Source organism: Manis pentadactyla, chromosome 4 (genome assembly GCF_030020395.1).
Source record: "Manis pentadactyla isolate mManPen7 chromosome 4, mManPen7.hap1, whole genome shotgun sequence".
Classification (NCBI taxonomy): domain Eukaryota; kingdom Metazoa; phylum Chordata; class Mammalia; order Pholidota; family Manidae; genus Manis; species Manis pentadactyla.
Genome location: NC_080022.1, coordinates 52,450,179 through 52,476,258, shown reverse-complemented (window position 1 = coordinate 52,476,258; position 26,080 = coordinate 52,450,179). Strand labels below are relative to the sequence as shown.

At 32.8% G+C, this 26,080-nt stretch overlaps 1 protein-coding gene across 3 annotated transcripts in view; it reads left to right on the top strand.

The window, feature by feature from the left end:
* The window catches only part of ITGB3BP (integrin subunit beta 3 binding protein), a 94,522-nt gene that overhangs the window by 11,111 nt on the left and 57,331 nt on the right, over window positions 1-26,080 (top strand). For all 3 annotated transcript variants that reach the window (XM_057500280.1, XM_036911293.2, XM_036911295.2), the window contains exons 2-3: window positions 12,409-12,451; window positions 22,935-23,070. In XM_057500280.1, the coding sequence (XP_057356263.1) occupies window positions 12,409-12,451; window positions 22,935-23,070 (179 nt within the window). The remainder of the gene's footprint in view (window positions 1-12,408; window positions 12,452-22,934; window positions 23,071-26,080) is intronic.

The following is a 26,080-nucleotide window of genomic DNA, read 5'->3' as shown; positions in this document are numbered from 1 at the left end:
AATGTTTCATCCAAGGGCATTCCATATGGTGCGTGCAGCTAGAACTCAAACATAAGCTTCCAGTTTTACTGGTTTGAAGAGGTAGGATAAGAGTTTGGGATTACCAAATTGCTGGAAAATAAAGGGAAAATCCTAAAAAGAGAGTAGCCCCCAAATCTGGGTATAAGCTGCCAAAATACTTTGTGGATTCCTAGAACTGCATATGAGTTGAGAAGATTCCAGTAAGCCTAGCAGGAAGCAACAGCTGGGATGCAGAAAGAACTGGGCAGAGTTCAGCTGCTGCCTGTCATGGGGGGAGACAGATTTTAGAGTCAAATTTAGGTAAGTTAAATGTTTGCTAAAACAGAACAACACTGTTAACAGTAAGGTAACAGAATCCAGTCTTTATCTCATATCATCTACAATGTCTAAAATACAATAAATTAATAGTAGACATGCAAAGAAACAAGGAAATATGACTCATTGTTGAGAGAAAAAGTAGTCCATTGAAAATGACCCCAAGATGACCTAGATTTTAGAATTAGTAGACGAAGACTTTAAGGTACTGACTATAAATATTCTCAAGGATCTAAAGAGAAAAATATGGTCATATTTCAAGACTACACAGGAAATCTCAGAAAAAGAGGAAATGGAGATTCTGTATTTGTATAATATCGGGAATGGAAATATAAATACCTGAATGAAAAAATTACTGTATGGACTTTATAATAGAAGAAAGAACTTAAAGATAGAACAATAGAAATGATCTGGCTGAGAAAAGAAAAAACAGAGCTTCAGTGACTTATGGAACAATATCAAGTAGCCTAATATGTGTAATTAGAGACCTCATAACAGAGAGGAGATTGGGAATGGAGCAGAAAAAATATTTTAAGAAATAATGGCTCCTATAATTCCCAATTTTGCTGAAAAAATAAAGTTACAGATCCAAGAAGCTCAGCAAATGCCAATCAAGATGCAAAATATATGTTTGTTTACACATGTGTATCTATATACCATAGTCAAATTGATGAAAACTAAAAATGAAGAGAAAATCTTGAAAGCAGCAGGAGAAAATTGATACTTTACATGTAAGGGAAAATACTGAAAGGTAAGCGGGTTCTCATCAGAAACAATGGAAGTCAGAAGACAGTAGAATGACATTTTTAAAGTGCTAAAAGGAAAAAAAACTCAGCCTGGAATTTCACATCTATAGACACTGTTGTTCAAAATGGAAGTGAATTGAAGATAGGATAAGATAAAACCTGAGAAAACTTGTCACCAGCAGACCTATACAACAAAAATACTAAAAAGAGCTTTGAGCTTAAGGGAAATGACACCAGATGCAAATTTGGATCTATTTGGAGGATACTGGCAATGGTAGGTCTATGGTAAAATACAAAAGATGGTATTTTTTGCTTGTAACTTCTGAAGAATACATTAATGTTTAAAGCAAAAATGGTATCACTGTTGGGTTTATAACAAATACAGACATGTATAACAGTATAACATAAAGGATAGGAATGGATTATAATGTTGCAAGATTCTTATATTTCTATGTAGTAGTACAGTATTAACTCTAAATAGACTGATTCATTAAAAAGGCACATTGTGATCCCTAGCGTAGCTTCCAAAAAAAATACAGAGATATACCTAAAAAGCAAATAAAAGGATTGACATAGCATACTAAAACAATATTAGCTCAAAAGAAGGTGGGTAAAGGGTGAAAAAAAAGTGGGACAAAGAGAAGATGAGTGGCAAAATGTAGACACAACTATACAATAATTACATTAAGCATAAGTGCAGTGAGTACTTAAGTGAAAAGGTAGAGAACATCAGACTAGATTTACAAATATATATATATTATATATATATGTGTGTTATGTGTGTATATATATATATATTATAACTCATTTAATACTGTAACACTGATACCACCCTAACTCAATACCAAAATATGATAAAAGAATTATAAGAAAATTGTGACCAATGTATTTCATTAATACAGATTCAAAAATCCTTAGCAAAAGATTAGCGAATCTAATTTAGCATTTTATGAAAGGGACAATACATCATGTCCAAGTGTTTTGATATTTGAAAATCAATCTTTTTCAAAAGGAGAATAAATGATATCATATTAATAGTTGTACAAAGAATACACCCAATCATGATAACAACTCAGCAAACTGGGAATGAAAGAGAACTCATTCCTATGAAAATCCTACAGATATGCTTAGTACTAAATACTTTTTCTAAGATTAGGAATAAGGCAAGAATGCACCCTCCCACCACTTCTTTTCAACAAAGCACTAAAAGAAAAGGAAATATAAATGTTGGAAAGGAAAAAATAAATTTAATGATTCACCAATGATATGATCGTGGACATAGAAAATCCCAAGGAGTCTGCAAGACAATTATCAGAACTATGCAGAGATGTAGACTGCAAGGTCGATGTACAGAAATAATTATATTTCTACATTTTAGCAATAAATTCCTGGAAATTAAGCTTTAAACTCTCCATTTATAATTACATAAAATTAAAATACTTATAAATTAACAGAAGACACAAGATTTCTGCAGTGAACATTATAAAATGTTGCTTAGAGAAAATAAAGATATAAATAAGTAGGGCCATGTTTATAGATTGGAAGACCTGATACTGTGAAAATGTTAGTTCTTTCCAATTGATCTTTGATTCAAGGCAATTCCTGTCAATCCCAGTAAACATTTTATAGAAATAAAAAAACTGATTTCAAAATTTTTTGGAAAAGGCAGACTTATAATAGCCAAAACATTCTTGAAAAAGAAGAATGAAGTTGGAGTACATACACTAATTAGACTTACTATAAAATGGTTATGAAATCATTGTGGTTTAGCATAAGGAGAAATAGATGAAATGGAAGAAAAAGTAATTATGCTAAAGCAATTCAGTGGGAGACAGAGAAGTCTTCCCAAGTGGTTATGGGACACCACATGGAAAAACAAACTAAGCAACCTCATTTCTACTTTATACCATATACAAAAATTAATTTGAGATATAGCATAGTCCTAAATAGTAAATAGTCCTAAAAGGTAAAGTTTTGGAAGGAAATACAACATGGAGTAAATAAAATTTCAGACAAGATAAGAAAAGCAATAACAAAAGAAAAAATTGATAAATTAGACTCCATCTAAATTTTAAACTTCAGCTTATCAAAACACACCATTAAGAAAACAGTCAGGCAACTGATGTGAAGACAATATTTATAAGACATGTATCAAACAAAGGGTTTATATTCAGAATATATAAAAAAAACTCTTAAAACTTAATAGTAGAAGACAAAAACCTCATTAAAATAATTGTCCAAAGACTTGAACCAAAACTTAGGAGTTATATGGATGGCAGATAAGCATTTTGTTAGACATCAGGGAAATGCAAATTAAAACTATATTGAAATGTTATTTAACACTCAGTAGAATGGCTGCATATACATTAAAAAATTTAACAATACTAGATGAATATTGAATCTTAAAGAGATTTGCCTTGCAAAGTATGGGTTAACACTTCTGAAACTAGTTTCTATGTATTCTAGACTTGAAGAAACAGTAACTATTGCAGATAATGGGAGCTAAGTCTTCACTGTTGAATAGAGGAATTTAAAGTGTATTGGCTTGTTGTTGGAGATGTAAATTGTGAAATCATGGATTTTTTAAATACACATATAAAGATACAAGTAGAACAGTTACGTGTGTGTGTGTGTGTGTGTGTCTTCTGTTCTAGTACTATTCATTGCCTCTAAGCAATAATATAAGTAGCAATGAATACATCTAGTGCCCAGATCTTGATTTCTAAATATTGTTGTCCACAACAGAGAACCAAGTGTCATAGAAGCAAGAACTAATTCCAGGACTGGGGCAAAGAACATTAACTCTGAAAGATTTTGCACCCTCATGTTCATTACAGCATTATTTATAATAGCCAAGACATGGAAACAATCTAAGTATCCATCAATGGATGAATGGATAAAGAAAATATGATATACATATGTACACTTACACACACAATGGAATATTATTTGTCCATAAAAAAGAAGGAAATCCTGCCATTTGCGGCAACACAGATGGACTCTGATGGCATTTTGCTAAGTAAAATGTCAGACCAAGACAATACTGTATGATCTCACTTATATGTGAAATCTAAAAAACAAAAACAAAAAAAATACAAACTCAAAAAAATAAATAGATTGGTGGTTGCCAGAGGTGCAGGGTGAAAGTTGGTTGGGCAAAATGGGTAAAAGTGGTCAAAATTACAAACCCCAGTTATAAAATATATAAGTCCTGGGTATATAGAGTACAACATGATGACCATAGTTAATAATACTGTATTGCGTATTTGAAAATTGCTAAGAGAGTAGATCTTAAAACATCATCATAGGAAAAAATATTTGTAACTGTGTGGTGATGAATCTTTACTTTACTTATAGTGATGATCATTTCACAGTATATGCATATACTGAATCATGTTGTACACCTGAAACTAATATATAATTAGTTTATATATTAGTTTAATTATAGTATTATTATAATATTGGGCACTAGATGTATTCATTGCTACTTATATCATTGCTTATAGGCAATGGACAGTACTAGAACAGAACACACACACACACACACACTAACTAGATAATAGATATAATTATCTCAAAATTTTTCCTGATTTTGATAATTGTATTGTGATTATGTAAGAGAGTGTCCTGTTCTTACAAAAACACACAGAAGTATTTATTGGCAAACATATGATGTCTCCAACTTATTCTCAGTGGCCCATAAAAAAGATTATGCATATAAAATATAGACAGTCCCCAACTTATGATGGTTCACCTTAATGATTTTTCAACTTTACAGTGGTGTCAAAGTGATATGCATTCAGTAGAAATACTACTTTGAATTGTGAATTTTGATCTTTTCCTGCGCTAGTGTTGTGTGGTATGATACACTCTTGTGATGCTGTGTAATGGCAGTGATCTGCAGTTTCCAGTCAACCACACAGTCACAAAGATAAACAACTGATACACTTACAACCATTCTGTACCCATTCAACCATTGTTTTACACTTCAGTACAGTATTCAGTAAATTACATGAAATAATCAATAATCAAGTGTTCTGAGCATGTTTAAGGTAGGCTAGGCTGGCTAAGCTATGATGTTCAGTAGGTATATTAAATGCATTTTCAATTTAAGATATTTTCAACTCCCATCATAAGTTGAGGAAAGAGTGTGTGTGTGTGTGTGTTGTGTGTACTCCATACTGTTTTCTATATATATGTATTTGCACAGAAAGAATATTAGAGGAAATGGTACAAAGTATAGACATGTTGGAAGTCTGGGTAAAGGATAACAAAAACTCTTATTCCTAGAACTTTTTTTAGTTTAAAATTAATTAAGAATTAAAAATTACTGGAAAAAACTTTAAATTTTTAATTAAAACATTTTTTAATTTAAATGTTTAAAAATACTAATGGATGAATAGTAAACTAGACATTATTGAAGAAAGAATTGGACAACTGGAAGATAGATCTGAAGAAATTGCTCAAAATGCAGCATAGAGACTGATGATAAGAAAGATAAACAGGAGTTTAGAGATATGGAAAATGGGATGAGAAAGTCTAAAATTACATATGAAATCTCAGAAAGGTAGAATAAAGGAGAGTCAGTATTTGAAGAAATAATGATTTAGATTTTTTAAGAACTGTTAAGACACAAATCCACATAAGAGACTACCTTAGATGTTCGGGGTATCGTGGGGAAGACAGTGTAGCACAGAGAAGACAAGTAGTGACTCTGTGGCATCTTACTACACTGATGGACAGTGACTGCAATGGGGCATGGGGGGGAACCCATAATATGAGTGAATGTAGTAACCACATTGTTTTTCATGTGAAACCTTCATAAGAGTGTGTATCAATAATAATAATTAAAAAAGAGACTACCTTAGAGGTAAGACTGTATTATGTGACATCCTTTGGAAACCTGCAATTAAACAACTTTAAGTAGGATTGGAAGATCATTTAAGAAAATAATTACAGGAATTAAATATATTCTTGAATCTGAGACTAAGTTAAAAATAAATACAATTAAGTAAATTTAAGTCATTTACTTTTATGCAAATCACTGTGTCAGCCTTAGGGGATTCAAGTATGAACACATACTGTACTCCCTAGGAGTTTTAATTTTAGTAGGACAGAGTTCATCAAGCATTTTTACAGCTCATAACTTATCAATTAACAGACAATGGTATAAATATCTTAGTCTAGGGAGAAAAGACAAACATAGAAATAGACTAATTTAACATAGTAAGTTTAGTGAGAGGCACAGGCACAAATGCTATAAACATTGAATGGAAAGATCCTTAGTGCAAACTGGACAGTGTCAGGGAAAACTTCTTACTGATGATTATGCTGGAATCTTAAGGGAAAGTAGGCATCAATATTCATTTGTTATTATTAATTTTTATGTTGTAAAATATGATACATTTGACCCTTGAACGGTGTGTGGGTTGGGGCATTGATCCCCAGGGAAATAAAAAATCCTTGCATAACTTTTGACACACCAAAGACACTACTGACACAAAGACACTACTGACACTACTGATAGCCTACTGTTGACTGGAAGCCTTACAGATAATATAAAAAGTCAATTAACATATTTTTATATGTTATGTGTATTATATACTATATTCTTACAATAAAGTAAGCTAGAGAAATAATTTTTTTCAAATTGTCATAGCCTCAAAAATAGCTTCCAACATATTTATTGAAAAAAAAATCCATATACAAGTGGACCTGTGCAGTTCAAACCTGTGTTGTTCAAGGGTCAACTGTTCATATAAAAATATGTAAAATATCACTCATCTGCCATATTTAATTCTGATAAACCAATTTGGCCCCTTTCAGTAGGCATTTTTAAAGGACTTAATTATGTCCTTTATATGTCTGTACATGTGATGGTGCACACACATGTATTGTGTGTGTATGTTTTGCAGAAGGTAATAGCAATGAATATTTTATTAATGTTCATTTTTTAGAGTACCCACCTAAGATCTTATAGCATTTCTTACTTTATTCAACCCAAACAACACCTCACCTTCATCCATTTATCTTCTGGGTCCATTTTCCCAGTATGTCTCTTTTACTTCTGTAAAAATTATTTACTTCTCTATTAATCTTTTGATAAGGAAGCTTTTGACACCATAAACATATATATGCTCAAAAATTTGGTTAAGGTCAGTTTCATCATGAAGAATAACAGAATTAATCAATTACTTAGGTGCTTTTACATGTGGCCATACTTCCACATATAGTAATGTTCTCACCCATGTCGTGGTAGTGAATTGTTGCATGACCACTATGAATGTTGAACACAGAAGAACATAGGCTTGAATGGAAGGGAGAATGCAAAAAGGATATAGGAGATTTTTGTCCCTTCTTTGCTCATTCCCATACATAGAATGGAAAATAAATCATTTCTGATATCTCAGTTACATCTAAGCCACATGGGATGTGAATCTGGCTGTTGCCTTTCATCAAAGGATTTCTAAATATCTCTTAAGTGTGTCAATAATCTTCTAAATACTCTTGTGAAGTTGTAGCTGGCAGTATTATCATCTCTGCTATAGTGAGGGATACATGGAAGCAGTGACATACTAAATGATGTTTATATCTTCCATTCAGAAATTTCCTAGTAGTTTACAGGCCAATGTAATGATCAATTTTATGAATCTTAGTGAGATTATGTGATTTGCCCTACCTTAAGGGAAGAATTTCTGGATCTCTGAGTCTTACCTGCTTTACTAAGTTAATTTTTACCCCAAAACACACTAACCCTCAGCTCTGCTATTCAAAATTATATTTATTCAGTGTTTTTAAAGTCCTGTAGGAGAAACTCAGATCATTAACTTGAGGAGTTTTTGAGCTGTTTCTGGTTCTTATTTAGGAATCAAATGATAGTTCATTTTTTTTCTAGAATAATTTATTTAATATTGTCACCACTGTTGGTAACATTATATAATGAAATTCATTCACTTCCTCTGTTCTGAGAGTTCTATTTTGGATATGATCAAGTGGTAAGTTAAATGAAATAGTAGAGGATAGTCTTAGTAATATGACTAGTGCTACAAACATAGTTACTTTCTATACTTGTTAATATAAAATTTCATTTCATATGTGTATCTTAAATTCTTCTTAAGAGCAGTAATGTAGCATCCAGAATTTTTATCTCAGTGTATCTAAACCCAGGATACCTCAAAATGGAAAATAGCATTTGAGTTATGAGCCCAAGTGTAAATTTGTATTAAGCTGGAGGTGAGAAATTAGAATACAATAGATAGGTGTCAATTGAAATAATTAATTTTTAAAATTATGTATGTAATAAAATTTACCATTTTAACCATTTTTGAGTGTACAGTAATGTGTCATTAAGTACATTTACATTGTGCAGCTATTACCATCATCCATCTCTAAAACTTTTTTCATCTTGCAAAACTGAAACTTTGTACCCATTAAACAGTACCTTCCTATTCAGCCCTCCTCCCAGCAACTGGCAACTACCATTCTATTTTCTGTCTTTATGACTCTGACTACTTTAAGTACCTCATTTGAGTGGAGTGTATCTGTCCTTTTGTTAATGGCATATTTCACTTAGCATATTGTCTTCAAGGTTCATTCATGTGGTGGCACATGTAAGAATTTCTTTCCTTTTTAAGGCTGAATAATATTCCATTGTATTCCAAATGTATATAACACATTTTGTCTACTCCTTCATCTGTCACTGGACATTTGCATTGCTTTCACATTTTGGCTATTGTGAATAATACTGCTGTGAACATAAATATTTGTTCATGTCCCAGCTTTCAGTTCTTTTGGGTATATATCCAGAAGTGGAATTACTGGGTTATATGCTAATTCTATGTCAGGTTTTTGAGGAACTGTTTTTCACTACAGCTGTACTATTTTACAGTCCCAGCAGCTGTGCCCAAGAATTCCAGTTTCTCCGCATCCTGGCCAACACTTGTTTTTTGTTTTTTTGATGTTAGCCATCCTAACGGTTGTGAAGTGGTAGCTGATTGTGATTCTGATTTGCATTTCCCTAATATTAGTGATGTTGAGCATCTTGTGTTTATTGGCCATTTGTGTGTCTTTGGAGAAATGTCTGTTTAGTGTTTTGTCTGTTCATGGGTGTCCATTTTTTTAAACCAAGGGAGCAAATTTAAGAGGTGCTTATAACATTACAAAACTACCAGAGATGTATCACTTTTCAGTGCTAGCTAAGACTGTCAGAAATTGGATAAATAGAAAAATATTTATCTCATATATCTAAACAAGTTTTGTCTGTTCTTCCTTTATAAGGTTTCATCCATCTCTTCCTCTCTCTTTATATTAACATCATCATACTCCACTTAACATAATCTCCTGTTTGTATAACAGTTGTTTGTAGATAAAGAGTGGGTTTGAAAAATGGTAATGGCATATAGTAAGTGCTATTTTCATAACTGATATATTGACAGTGAGCCCACTTCTAATAGAATGGGAAAATAAATGGTCATAAATTCCTGTAATAGGTTTACTCTTTTACTCTGCTTTAACTCCTCAGTTCAACAAATATTTATTATGCACAGGACTTGAGACCTAAGTTTCTCTCCCTCAAGCTGTGTGACAGTGGACAAATCACACCAACTCTTTTTTATTGGATGTACTAAGTGATTTCTTAGATTTCTTCTAGAAATTTATTAAATCTTTTATACTTCTTTTAAATATTACCAGCTTTTGGTTATTAAATACCTGAATTACCTGAAAACACATTACCCACAATAAATCATGCTTCTAGATTCTTACTAAACTATTAAAAAGTGGAAGATAACTGTCTAACTTGGCTAACTTAATTTGCCTGGGGTTCTTAGATCAACCTAGTACCTAAACAAGAAACCTTTTCAATCTAAAGATTTAATTACTTTTTCTAAGAATTAACTAACAATAATACAGCAATAATATTTTGAACAGATAATTCAGGGTGTGGTTTGTGTCCTTTTAATAGGTAATATTGCATCTTAACATTTAAAAATAGATGATAAAAAATGCTGTACTCTGTACTTTTCAGTTTTTATTTCTACTTTTGAAGTTTTATAAAATATCAAAACATCTCATGTATCTGAAGAGGGTAATATATATGCCACAGCTAAATACTAATACATTTTGGGTTATCTGCCCTTTTTATTTGTTCATGTCTCTGTTTTCTTCCTGTTTCATTAAGAATTCACATTAAATTTTTAGATTTCAAGTGGACTTCTAAAAGGTATGAATAATTTTTTAAAACATAAAATCTAGAGGACTTGAAGAGAGATTTTTCCAGGGAAGAGATACAGATGGCCAACAGACATGAAAAAATGCTCCATATCACTAGTCACCAGGGAAATGCAAATCAAAACCGCAATGAGATATCACCTCACACCAGTTAGAATGGCCACTATCCAAAAGACAAGAAATAACAAGTGTTGGCAAGGATATAGAGAAAAGGGAGCCCTCCTACACTGTTGGTGGGAATGTAAATGGTGCAGTCACTGTGGAAAACAGTATGGAGGTTCCTCAAAAAACTAGAAATAGAAATACCATATGACGCAGTAATTCCACTTCTAGGCATTTACCCAAAGAAAACAAAATCCCTGATCCAAAAAGATATACGCATCCCTGTGTTTATCACTGCAGTATTTACAAGAGCCAACATATGGAAGCAACCTAAGTGTCCAACAATAGATGAATGGATAAAAAAGGTGTGGTACCTACACAATGGAATATTATTCAGCCATTAAAAAGAAAGAAATCCTGCCATTTGTGACAACATGGATGAACCTAGAGGGTAGTATACTAAGTGAAATAAGCCAGGCAGAGAAAGACAGATACCATATGATTTCACTTATTTGTGGAATCTAAAAACAAAGCAAAAATAATAGCAATAGACCCATAGACACTGAGAAGTGACTGGTGGTTACCATGGGGGAGGGGTTGTGGTACGTAGGTAGGGAAGGTGAAGGGGATGAAGGAGAACAGAAATCTCAATCATAATATAAGTTGGTAACAAGGATGGTAGTACAGCATGGGGAATACAGCCAAAGGTCTGTAACATGTTTCTATGTTGACAGATAGTAACTGTGTTACTTGGGGTAAGAATTCAATAATGTGAGTAACTGTTGCACCACTGTGTTGTATACTTGAAACCAATATAATAATTGTATATCAGCTATGCTTCAATGAAAAAAAAAAAAACAACTAATCTCAAGAAATAATGTTAAGTTAGACTAATGTAGATATAATAGCAAAATTAAGTGTACTGTTTTTAGATAGATTAAATTTTTATATTTAATATTTACTGCAGTAATTTTTATAAATTATCCATCTCTTCTATTTTCTCTTGCTCCTGTCACTTGTTTGTCAGTAGTCATTTATGCATAGTCATTTCGAGGACCTATAAAATATTTTTTTGTTTTCTGTACTACAGCCTTTATAACACAATCTTTTTTTTTGCTTTTTGCTTTATGCTTAAATTCTCTAATATTTTAAGTAACTTCATTTCTGTTTCTCAGGGATCAAGAAAGTACTTTTAAACTGCATTTGTCACTGGGAAAACTAGTTTTAATTTATATCGACCTTTTTCTCCTTTGAGCATTTAGTGTGCATTCAATAAAACGTTGATGACTGCTCTTTAGAAGACAGCTGTATGAAATAAAGTATTATAAATATTCAGCTTTCCTTTCCAAGCATTGTCACCAACAGCTGGGCATCTAGTTTGGCAGAACAGATTTTGCACAGAGTGAGCCTAGCATGTTCCTGAATCAGTTTAGTGAAGGAGACAAAAAATAGTTTCTTATGGATTGGGGACTTATAAAGACATAGAGCATCTGTTCCTCAGTTAAGTCATAGTCTGATAGCACTGAATCACGTTTAAAGCTAGAATAATGTGAAAAACTTTTTTCACCTTCCTTATACCTGTATTTTGATACATAGTGCATTATTTCTCCAAATAGTATATTTTCAGCATCTCCATTGCAGGTATGTAAAGTATTTTGCTTTTCTGTATAATTTATTTATTAGTGGTATTTTAGAACACACAAACATTAATTTTTTATGTTTATAATGACTTTAATGTATGAGTTGTATGAAGTGCATATATAAAAACCATATATTTTTAAAGATCCAGTTAAATATTTAATTATGATTCCATTCTGAAATATGCTATAAAAAAGACAGATTCATCATTGTGGAAATGGGTTGGCTTTCTGCATTAGTGTGCTACTTTAGTTGAAGAAAGTAAGTTAGGATCTTTGTTTACATATATTACTCTTAAATATTTGGCTGCTTAAGTTTAGCATCAAAATCTAAGATTTCTTTATATTTTTGTTTGCAGTGTTAAAAGATCACTGAAACTGGATGGTTTGTTAGAAGAAAATGTAAGTATATGAGTTTGTCATTGCATAATGGATTGTATTTTAAATTTTTTAATAGCTAATTTACCTTATAAATATGTGACCCTACTAAATATAAAAATTATCAAAAAATACTGCAATGTAATTGTGATTGGTCACCATTTTCTACATACAGAATATTCTTCGAAATCTAATGTATGTAAGTTCCTGGCCATTTTGACGTTTTCATTGAAGAGGCAAATTATTTAGAAACTTTAATGAAATAATTTAATAGATATTAATTCACTATTTGTAGAAAAAAAATACTCTGCCACTTAAATGCACAAGAAACAATATGGAATAATGGTAATGCTTTAATCCACATTCTGCAATCTGCTAAATTGAAATAAAAACATTAACAGCATTTTTGTATCAAAAATGTAATTACCTCCCTCAGTTATGCTGGCATGATTAAACAATAAAATACTAACACTCTAATAAATCTCACCATGGTTGTCACAATAAAAATAAAATTGTACTGTTGCTATTACTTTTTGTAAACCTACTCATAGCACATTCCCAATGCCAGCTCTCATGACATATGTTGGTTTATTATCTTTTCATAGCAATGGATCTCGACACAATACTGAGATACTTATAGCCTCAGTAATCTTAAATGCAAGTAAATTGATGACAAAGTAAATTAAAACAAATAACTAGTCAATGAATAGGCTCTTATAAAATCCCATATGAGCCTACCATTTTAAGAAATGGGTTTTATATGGAATTTCTCTTTGGAAGACTCATTGATACATATTTAACAGTGTACCATTTTAAACACTTCCTAGGTGCTTTAAAAAAAATTTAAACAAAAGTGGCAAAATACTGCAATGCCACTAAAAAAATCATTAGCAGTGTAATTAGCAATTTAGAGTACCATTATCCAAGTTGTTCTGTAAAGAATGCAGCTGTGGCTGTAATTCTGCATCTGTTTCTTTGGTCAGAATGGTATTTTGGTAGATGAGTAGTCCAGCTTGAAATGAAATACTGTTCTTTTCTGTTCCCAAATTGTTTTCTGGGAGATAGTAACATTATTTGAATGGAAAAAAAATTGCCATTTAGGAATTCACCCTCTTCATGAAGTACAATTATCTTCGTAGCAGGCTTTCTATCCATTTTTACTTCAGATTAGGTTGTGTCAAAGTTGCCAGACATATATATAGGCCACACACAGTTAATATCCTGTATTAGAAAAATGCATTGTTATTTTTGGTCCAATGCTGTATCTTTAAATCAGTTGACTTAGCTTGATAACGCATGGCCATAACCTGCTAAATGCAAGTTCCTAGTATCCTAGCCTTACCTTTCTTCAACATTTCTATTCTCTGACCAATTTCTATTATTTTCAGTTTTTGTACTCCTGTCTAATTATTTGTTTGCAGCTGTACAGTCACATCTTAGATCTAACAGCTTTTGCTCTGGTGCTGTCTACTTTTTTCTCTTTAGCTACATTTATGCTTCCATCCACTCCAGTAACAATTTAGCTCCAAAGCAGCCTGACTTCCAAGAATCTACAATATGCCAGTGATCCCATAGAGGCTGCCTTAGCCCATGCAAAGGAAACTCAGACATTCAAGGCATATACCTATAATTCTAAGAGTACCTAATTGCTGTGAAGCTACAGAGGAACTAGTTGTAACTGTGTGGTCATTTTGCCTTGCCGATATGATGCAGAAGGAAGAAGACTCAGTGTCTATAAAGAAAGGAGCTGGAATATACTATCATATACCAGTTAGTTGAAGTGGAGCCTGTTCATCCTAATCTACTGCTATTTCCTCTTCAGAGATATTTGGAATTCCCAGATCCCAGTGTTCCCAATGTAGCTACACAATTTCATGGAGATTAATGCCTAATGATGTTAGAGCAAGTCTGCAAAAGTTATTTTCCTTATGATTATCCTGAAGGTGGAAATTGAAGTATGAACCTGTGACCTTCCGTTACTATTTAGCATGTACATTGCAAGTACCACTATTTGTTGAATCTCCCAAATTGTTGGGGGTAATGAGGAGTAAAGAAGGTTTCAATTTATCATTACCTACAGTGTTTATGCTGCTCAAGTTTTTTCCCTTCAAGCATTGTTTCTAGATGGATTTTCAGAAAGAAAGATGAATTATTTCTTACAAACTGCTGTCAGTTGCAGTCCAGATGAACATATAGGGATAACTGGCTCATTGGTCACAAACCTAGACTGCTTAATCCAGTCTCTTTCAGGCCACCTCCAAGAAGAAGCAGATGCTACAGATGGAAAGAGAAGGAGCATACTTCATACTAAGGCCAACTCAGTAGGCATGCTGCTAGAATGGCAGTGCAGGTTTTGGGGGAGGCTTGCTGATTTGGACATAGATGCCCAGTCTAGATTACTCCATTATTATTGGTAGGACACTAATAAGTCTGATTATTCCCATGGCCTAACTCTGTCTTATCTCTTATCTCTATGAGTGAAGGCTTCTGTTGACTCCTGAAATTAGAAAGAACTTTGGACTTAAGGAAATTCTATAGCTCACATTCTGTAGTCTTACTTATAGAGCTGGCTCAAATTTACTTCTTTCTTTTCTTCCTCCCTCTCCTTCCATTTTTCCTTCCTTACCTTTTTATTATGGAAATTTTCAAACACACAAAAGTAAGGAGAAAATTATAATGAACTCCTATGTACCATCATCCAGCTTCAACACTTACTAACATTTTGCTAATTTTGTTCCATTTATTTGTGTGTGTGTGTGTGTGTGTGTGTATCTGTATATTTTTTCCTGGAATATTTTACAAGTCCCAGACATGTCATTTCATTAGGATATTCTTCAGTACACATTTCTAACAGATACTGACTGTTTTTCATAACCATAGTGCCACATACAAAGTTAGCAATAATTCCTTAGTAATCTCTAATATCTTTTGCTCAGTCCTTATTCACATTTCAATTGTTACAAAATGTCATTTTATGGTTGACTTATTGAAATCAGCATCCAAACAAGGTTTCAACATTGTAATGGTTCTTATATATCTTAAGTGTTTTAAAACTTTTTAAATCTCACTCTCTTTTTCTTGTTTATTTTTTGTAAAAACAGACATTTATTCTAAAAGCATATTCTACATTCTGGATTTGGTTGATTGTTTTCTTATGTCTTTTTTTTACTTTATTTTGACATATTCTAGTGTATCTCATTCTTTCAATGTATTATTTTTTTATTGAGGTATAATAGTTGATAGACAATATATTGGTTTCATTACACAACATAGTGATTTGACAGTTATCTATATTATTAAATTTTCTCCCCACTACTGTAGTTACTGTCAATGTAGAAAAATATTACAGTATTATTGACATTATTTTCTATGCTGTACTTTCATCCCTGTGACTAATTTACATTATGATTCAGATTTTGAGCCTCTTTATTCTCTTTACCTCTTTTACCCATCCACCCCAAACCCTCCCCCATAGTAATTTTGTAGTATCTTTTAAATGACTTCTCTATTCTTCATATTTCCTATAAAACTGGCAGTTAAAGCTAGTGCCTTGATTAGATTTTTGTTCAAATCTTTGGTAAGCATGCCTTCATTCATGTCACAAATAACAGGATTTCCCATTTTAAGAAGAGAGGCCCCCAAGGTTATGTTTCAAATCTTTTTGCCTGCTGTAAAACATTTTAAAAGATAATTGGGGTTTGTTTGTTTGCTTTTAATACAAGAAGAGATTTGTAAACAATTAACAAAACAAAACATTTAGAAAAACCAATACATTATATTTACACAGACTGGGTGATCTCACAATCACCAGTCAGAAACTTGTGAAGCTTTATAAATCTCAGACAAATAGAAGTAACTAGAGAAGAGCAGCACTGAAGGAGGTAAGAACCTAGGATAAGACATACATCACCCAGTGTATTCTATTGCATTTGCCCTGTTTTAACACAGCAATGTAGTTTTGCAATGATCTTACAGCATGTAAATTAAGCCCCCTTGTTCCTTTAGCTAATATGGCTCTACAACTACTATTGTAGCAGGGCAGGACACTGGCTCCAGGTATTTAAAAAACCCGTAACTAAAGGGTCTCTATACAAGCCACACAGGAGAAGTCTAGAATTTTGAAAAGTTTAGGGTTTTCAGTTCTTGCTTTATATACTCATTCCTGGGCAGCACAGCTGAGTACAGGTATATCATTTTTAAAATCTTTGCTTACCAACTCAGATCTTTAGACACACATGCATAGTAAGCCTAGCTTAAACCAGTGAAGGATGGATCTGGATTTGAAGCAAGTCCCGTGCTTGAATTAAAGATTTGGAGTAAGTATCCTTTATTATGTATGTGGACAGCCCTTCATCTAACCTTGGCTTCCTCTCTAGACCCTTTACCTGGCCCAGCCTCTAAGCACTCTGTACCAGCTTTTTACTCATCTTCTTTTCCAGTCTTCAGTAGAAGGGGATCAAAACTTGGGGCAAACAAATTAAAACCAAGTCTCCCATGAAACATTTTCAAGATGAAGGAGTTTCAAGAGAACAAAGAATGTAATGACTTCCGTGTTGGGTCTATCATTCTGGTCTTAATGCCTAATCTTTTCAATCTGGCCTAGGAAATATTATTATATATCCATCTTTAAAGGGAAAACCACTTCCCTATCCAGGCCACTTTCAAAAGCTTAAGATTGTGAGAGTGGAGTCTCAGATAAAGTATGCACGTTCTAAGGAGATGTCCATGAAAGCCCTCACTTGAGTTTGATAGCAGTGTTGGAGTCCCTTTTGCCTCACTCTCCCCCTTAACGAGAAGGAAGAGGGGTTGCTGCTGTGGCTCCTGGTCTGAGACATACGGCAATGCCAACTGCCCCCTACCGCTCCTGTCTATCCTGCTTGCTCCACTCTTGGCTAATTGACTCCTGCTCCTTGAAATTTTCTCACTGCAAAAACGTAGTCACTCACCCACCATAGCTAAATTCTATGCCTCTGGAAATAGGGCAGAGCTGTGGGTCTCTTCTTTCTCCTGCAAATAAGCTGGCTTTCTCTGTGAGGTGGGAGTTTGCTAGGCCCTTAGTGGATATGAGGCTACCATATGGCTGATGCTCTAGGAGAAGTGACATTACTTGAGCTGGAGTAGCAGCTTGCATTCCTTGGTGTAATGGTCTAGACCTCCACAGTTGTAGCACTAGTCACCCTTGCATCTGTATTTCTACATGTTCTTCCCCTTGGCCACCTCATACCCCCAATACTGAATACCCCTGCAAGTCTGGTGACATAAATAGATTGCAGGCCCTTGGCCGACTTCCTAAAGGTGAATGCACTGTATTGCCCTCTACTACGCTCCAGGAGCCCTCCATGTGAGGTAGGCATTATTATTCTAGTGATATGCTAGGTGAGTGAGGAAACTGAAGTTCAGAGTAAAAAGTACATAAGTACTGTACTCAAAAGAGCATAGCTAGAAGCAACAAAACCATTATATGAGCCCAGACTTTCTGGTTTTAAGTCTAGTGATCCTTCCATATAACACAGCTATTTTTCCTTTAGTGTAATTATTTAAATACTTTATGACTCTTCATTCTCTTTAGAAAAATATTCCTAGTACTGTTTTTGGTTTACACTATATAGTTGACTAAATTTATGAAATATTTTTAAATATTGAGTTAATTCAAAAGGAAAAAAGAAGGTCTTTTAAATAGCCATGGGGGAAATAATTGACCTTGATCCTTATCTCATTTGATACACAAAGATTAATTTAAGAAGTATCATAGACATAAAGAAAAAGCCAAAGAGTAATAGAACTTTTAGAAGGAAACATAAGAAACTATCTTTGAGACCTTAGAGTAGGTAATATTTCATAAAACACAAAAAATACTAACCGTAGAAGAAAATGTTGGTAAGTTTCATCAAAATTAGAAATTTCTGTTCATCAAAAGACACCATTAAGAAAATGAATAAGCAATTCATGGAACAAGAAGAAAATAATATATCATGCATATGTCTGACAAAAGACTTGTATCTAGAGTATGTAAATAAACAGTAAAAAAGACTACAATAAAAATGTACAAAAACTTGAACAGACACTTCGCAAAAATGATACTTAAATGAACCATTAGCACATGAAAAAGTGTTTGCTCACTATCAGAAATACAAATGAAAACCAGAAAGTGATACCATTCCCACCCACTGGAGTAGCTGAATAACAACAAAACAGAATGGCTAAAAACAAAGCCACAACGATTAAAACAACAGTAAAGTTTGGTGAAACAGCTGGAACTCTCATTCAAAATGTTATACAAACACTTTGGAGAACTGTTTAGCTTTTATTTCATATTAAGAAAATATTTTTATAGTCTAGTGATTCCATTCCTAGATTGCCAAAGAAATAAAATTTATAGCCACAAAAAGACATATACAAGAATGTTCTTAGCAATTTAATTCATAATAGCTCCAAACTGGAAATAACCTTAATGTCCTTCAACAGGAGAGCATAGAAACAAATTCTGGAATATTTATACAAAGGAATACTATTCAACAATAAAGAGACACACTACTACCACACAACAACATAGATCATCTCACAAATACATAGAGAAAAAAGCAAAACACAAAAGTTAAGTATTTAATTTACATGAAGTACAATAGGCAAAACTATCTGATTATAGGAATTAGAAAATGGTTGACTCTGGACTAGGGAATGGGAATTGAGTGAAAGGGGTACAAAAGAACCTTCAAAGATGATTGAAATGTTCTATAGCTTGGGTGATGGTTGCATCAGTGTATACAGTTGTGAGACTCATCAAGCTGAACCCTTAAGATCTGTGCATTTTACTGTATGTAAATCATACTTCAATAAACAAAAATATATGGGGTGGATTTCACTTTATATTCTGAAAAATTTGAGGATATATGAAGTGATTGGAAACACATGAAAACATTTCATTAAAAACTTGAAGATTGCAATGCAAAGAGTAGTGATATCTTTAATATTAATATTTTATTATCAAAATTGTGAAACAGTAATAAGCACAAATAAAAACACTAGTGTGTCAACTTTTTAGCCAATGTGTTCTTTTATTTTTCCTATTAAAAATTTTTCTTTGAGAATTAAATTTATATATCATGAAATTCACAGGCTTGCGTGTACAATTCAATGAGTTTTAGTGAATCTATCCCCTGTGTATCAAATACCCAATCAAGAAATAGAACATTTCCATTACTATGATTCTAATATTTTGCTTATATTCTTTCCTGCTATCCCTGTAAGATCACAAGATAAATGCAAAATTCTTTTGCTCTCCATACTACCATTAAAAATAACAGCAAAACTCCAACATTATTTGAAACATTAAGGATGATAATTGTGGCAGCTGATAAGAAGTTAGTTGATTTGTAGGACTCTTAGGCCCAAATTGTGAAAAGTCCTTGAGACAGCTATATTTAGAGTTTTCTAATATAAATACCATAGTTAGTATAGTAATGAATAATAATGTCTTAGGTGAGACATTCCAATAACCTAATTGGTATAAGGTAATAAAGAATTCTCTCTCTTAAGTTGCCCTAATTTTTCTTTTTGTTCCTGACTGTCCAAATACCTACAGTATCTGTTTGAAATAATTCAGTGATAGCATAGGCTAGTAGTTCATAATAATAATAGCAGATTCTTTATATCATATTTCATCTTGAAAGAGCTCTTAGTACTTTCTAGACTGTTTATAATAGGTAAGAATCAATAAAATACAAGCACCTTTTTTGGTAAAATACGCTCTAAACAAGGTGACAAAGCAAGCTGTAATGTGTGAAAGATATGGAAGGAGAATGTCATATATATTTGAAATTATGGAGAGAACACTCATTTCTTTCTTTTTTTAACACAGAAAAATCAATGCCCAAATTTTAGTTTTAGTAATGTGCAGGTTTGACCTCCTTACAAAAAGTACAGGAACATTTGGGCTGATCATAGCATCATTTTTTTTTAATAGTTGTGTTAAAATATCTCTAAGGATTCAGTAAATATTACAAGCAGTTGTAAGTATAGAACTAGTTGTGACTTACCTTATTTCTATTTCCTTACATTTTGTTTGCATCCTGAATTCTCTCCCTTGTCTAGCCAAATCTGTTCTTTTCACTTTTTTTCCCTCTGTTTTTCTAAAGGATCGGGTAGGTAGCACTCATAATTGCTGAGTGAAAAGACTGCCAGACTTCTCAATTAGTAGCCCAGTCTTCTCTCAAATCCCAGTTTTAATTCTTCCTGTTGTGGGAGGCTAATGAGTAGGCCAGGTCCTTCGATGTTTTGGGGATAGTAGGGTGGAAATTCTTAAGTGGATTCCAAGATCACTTGCAAGCATCTTCAGGGTTTAAAAATTAGAGGACCTTGGTAAAACCTTGAGGGGAAAAACAAACTTAGAGAAGTAAGATTATGCCTTTGTGTACATCAATAGGCAGATATATAAAACTGTTGTTTTCTGGGAAATATTTAGTGGGACAGTAGGGAAAGGTAAATTTTCATTTTCCTCTCTCCATATAGTAATTGTAGACAGAAATTCTTCTTTCTAACCAACACAGAGGACCAAAAAAAGAAAACAAAAGAGAAGCCTTAGTACTTTTTAAGGTGAGGGGAAACACACACACACGTGCACACATGCACACACAAACATTTTATGGAGCCTAGAAAATTGTTTTCAAGGAGAAATGTATGATCTATAGTTACAATGTTTAGATATTTGGCAATTGGAAAAAATGTTTTGGTGAAAATAGGAAAACAGATTGACATAAATGTACATTAGGGTATGACTTTCATTTCTTGTACATACACAGTGAAATAGTTATGGGCAATAAATTCTTGGAAAAATAGGGTAGGATTGGATAAATGTCATAGTTTATGACTAAAAACTCAAGATAGAGAGGTAATAATACCACCTGATAAAGAGACTTAAAATCCGTTCACCCTTAAAAAAAGATTGCTTTAGAGTTATAACTTGATGTAATAGTTTGATTTTTTTTAAAGATTTTTTTTACATTTGAGGCTTCTGTGGATACATAAAATAAAGAATGAAATGCCTTTTGTTCCCCCAATGCAAAGAAGTATTATCACTTAAAATTTTAACTGTAAAAAAAATTGATGCTATAGACTCTGGAACTAATACCAAGATTATTGAGAAAAGTACACAGACACCATTTCTGCCATGGTGCCTTAAAAATAAATAATACTTGACAGTGGTGAATTATATAACTATATCAAATCAGCTACCAAGCTAGTTTAATTCTACAGTGTTGGCAACATATGAGCCTGTGGGCCTTTTCTTGATCCCCCAAATCTATCCTGTGCTTTTTCACCTCTAAGATTTCAGGTTTTTCATACTTTCTATTTTCTTATCTAAGCCTTATCCTTCCTCTTCACAAGAATCCTCTGAGGTTACTACAGCCCACTTTGATTTTTTCTGTCCGAATTTCTGTAGTACCCATACTACCATAATAGCTCTTCTCTGCCATTTATGAGGCCAGAAGAGTTTGTTGTTTCTTTGTATACATTTGTTAGCAAATGCTGTGTGATAAGTAAGTGTTATAAAAAACAAGTTTAAAGGGAATTCAGAAAACAAGCAATTAATGGTGAATGGAAACCTAAACTAAAGAAAGAATTATCCTGGGGAAGATAAGAAAGAGGTATTCCAATCTGGGATCACAGAATGAGCAGAAGCCCAAATGTGCAAAGCTGAAGTGACTATAACTACAGGTATCATTTAATACTGGATGAATGAACTAAAGAACAAATGAATATATTCTGAGTAGAGTGGCTTGGCCAACTTTATTGGACTGTTACTTTTAAGTTATACATTCATGATATAATTTTGAGTCCTAGGTTATAGAGGATGAAGAAATATATTCAGGAGCTGCAATTCTAGTGGGGCAGACAGAAATGTAAAAAATTATTAAAATTTTGCTAACTCCAATAAGGTAAGCTCAAGGTCTGTAGGAACACAGAGAAGGAAGCTGCAGAGAGTATTTGTGTAGGATCAGCCAAATTTTCAAAAGCCCTGAAATGCCAAACTCAATTGTTTGAACATTATTTTGGTTATCATTAAGAACGCAACAACATGGAGCAACTTAGGAAGGCTTAGGACAGCACTGGTCTTTCCCAGAATTTTCTGAGGGTCTTACTAAGAGAAACTTCTGAGAATTTCCCTGGCCTGCCCCCATAATTACACTTCAGGTTCAGCTGACATCAAAAATCAGTATAAAATTGAGAGAGTCAGCCATCTCTAAATTGTTTGGAAATACATATCAGAAGATAGGAACCCTTAAATGTTAAAATTTCATAAATGTCAAATTGAGATGCCCTAATTAGTGTAGAGACCTGAACTATCTGCATAACTTAATAGTGTTCACTTTGAAGGAGATAATTAAATATATTTAAGATCTGGAAAGAAAGAGCAAGGAAAAGAGTATTGATTTGAATTTTGTGAGTTTTCAAAGGAATTTTCAAAGATCTAAAAATATTTTTGTCCCAAATTAATATTTATTTCCAGTCATTTTATCCTGCAAAAATTATGAGGAAGAAAAGTATTACAACTTATTCTCCAACAACTGGAACTTGTCAAATGAGCCCATTTGCTTCTCCCACAAGCTCTAATGAACAAAAGCACAGAAATGGACCATCAAATGGTTAGTTGAACCTTCTTTTCCACTTATTATAAGATTTTTCTAGTTATTGGTTAAATCAAACTTTTGATTTAATATATGGGTCTTGCCACAGCTGATTTTTCTCTTTCTTAAAGAACTCAACATACAAAAGGCTAGAATATAGGTATTACTTTGGACATAAATGTATACTTTCCAGACACTTATTTTAAAATGCTACGGCAGACTTTGTTCCCCTACTATCCCATCCATTAAATAGAAATTATGGCCTGACTGCCTTCAGCTACTATCAATTATAATGGTTACAGATACACCCCTTAACAAGCTATCCATCATGTGCATAAATTAAAGGGCACATAATTCAGGTAGTGCTGCACTACAGTTTGAGAGTGATACTTCTAAATGTTATTGTTACCCATGTTGTGTGTATAATTTTATCCACATTTCGGGTATCTTTATATAACTTGCTTTTATCTATTAATTTCATTTCCTTCTTTTCCTTTATCATTTTAAATGCATTTGTAAAAAGGCTTATAGAATTTCCCATTAGGGAATAACCTCATTTTAATACGAAATTCTTTATTTAAAAATAATAGTAGTTTAATTTTGACCATATTTCTTGTTCTCTGGTAGTTTGTTGCTAACATGTTCATTTAAAAGATACAGAAATCTAGATTTCATTGGTTTAATTTTTAATACTGGAAAAAGTCATTAATCAGTGACATGCCAAGTTTCTATAATATAAAATTTTAAGTAGGCTCAAATTTAATAAAGTATATTTTAGATATGCTGTGATTAGCCTAATTTGTATTTTATTGTTTAACATTTATTGAGTGCTAAGAATATACTAGAAGCCACACAGAAACAAAGAAGTCTCATTTTACCTAATTTATTGTAATGAAATCCTAATGAGATCTTAAACTTTTGAATGACTTTTATTTTACTTTAACCAAGTGCTATTATGTTTGCTTTCACAAAAATGTATGACAATGTATACATTTTCTTTAAGCTCTGTTTTTTTATATATACTTGGTATATATTTTGTTTAAAATTGAAGTTAGTGACTTAGAGATGGCACTTCTCTATTGAAATGTGAATATATTTTAAGTGGATATGCACTCAAATACCATATTGAAATTAAATATGGACTTAAAGGAACATTCCTTTTGTCCATAAAAAGATTGGTCATGTGGTCCCAGTTGAGATTTAAGTGGATAATTATCACAGATTATAGTACTAAGTAAGTTTTTCTTAAAAAATGTCATATACAAGTAGTGACTCTATAGCATCTTACTATGCTGATGGACAGTGACTGTAATGGGGTATGTGGTGGGGACTTGATAAGGGGGGGAATCTAGTAACCACAATGTCGCACATGTGATTGTATATTAATGATATACAATCATATAGCAAGGGTTCTTGGGGTGCTGGTTATATTCTATTTCTATTCTGTTCTATATGGTGGGCACACTCATTCACTCTACTCATTAAACTGTACATATGTGTTTTAAATACTCCTTGTGTATTTCATGTACAGAAGTCTCAAAATAGAATTCTGTATAGGATCATATATCACATTATGTCGTTACATTGCTCATCCTAGTAGATCATTTCATACATTTTAGAAATAAGAATGCCTGACTCTTATGAAGTAATTTAAGTTCCAAATGAAATCATAACTTCTCTTAACAGTTATCAGTTGTTAAATATTGTATAAAATGTAAGGTACAGTTTAAATAAGCACTTTTATTTAAATTAATGTTTTCAAGGACATTTTAGATGCTACTCACTTCCCATCACACCTAGGATATAATTCAAAACCTTATCATGACTAAACCTTATCATGACTCTTAAGGCCATATATCATATACTACCTGACTACTTCATCTGCCTCATTTTCCACTACCTTTCCCATATTTGCACTGCTTTACCCACTCTTACTTTCTTGCTATGAGTCAGTCACACTGAGCCCCTTCCCACCACAAGATCATTGCACTTACAGGTCTCTCAACCTGGAATACTCTTGCTGTAGGTGTTTGTGTATACTTTGCATATACATTTGAACCATGTTATAGTAACAAATATCTTAATGTTAAATTTAAATCAATTTTTAGTTATATGTGGAAGAAAATGTAATCCTGCCTTCCCTCTACTTAGACTGTACATGAGCCAAAAAATGGGGTGACTGGTTCCATTTTATACATTTAAGATATACATATATTTACCATCATATATAATTATTATATTTATATATGTTTGTATGTGTCATACTGCTATCATCCCCTGCCCCTTAGCAAATATCTCCAAAACCTTTTATTTTTCAGAGGAGAAGATGGATAATAAATTTTCCCCCTTCTTTATTCCCAAGAATGCATCAGACTCTGTATTTAATAACTAGGGTAGAAAGATAAACAACAAATTTGCATAGTCAAGGAGAGTACTTGTAAATTAGGCAATAGATCTGTAGAAATCACCCAGATTGTAGCAATGTATCAGCATAGAGAGATGTAAAGCATGATAAAGCAGTCAAGAGAAATGGATAAAATAGGAAGCTCCAATATATGTCAAATAGGAGTTCCACAGGATGGAATAGAATGGGGCTGAGACAGTATTCTAAGATATAAGGACTGTCAGTTTTTAATAGGTAAAGACAGGCATTTTCAGATTAGAAAAGCATGCTTAGTCTGAGCAGGATGAATTCAGTCCATATCTAGTGATATTATGGTAAAACTGCAGAACATCAAAGAGAAAATTTTAAAGGCAGCCAGAGAAAAAATTATTACCTGCAAAGGATAACAGACTAACAGTAGAATTCTCATCTGTTTCAATAGGCTCCAGCAGGAAATGGAGTGAAAATACCAACTAAAAAAACTACAGCTGAATATTTTTATTCAGAAAGTGAGGTTGCAATATATTTTCAGACAAATTCAGAGAATTTACCATTCACAGATACTCCCCAAAGTATCTGAATACTAAAGAATGTACTTCTGTATGAAAGAAATTGAGCCTCAAGTAAAGGAATGGAGTGACAAGA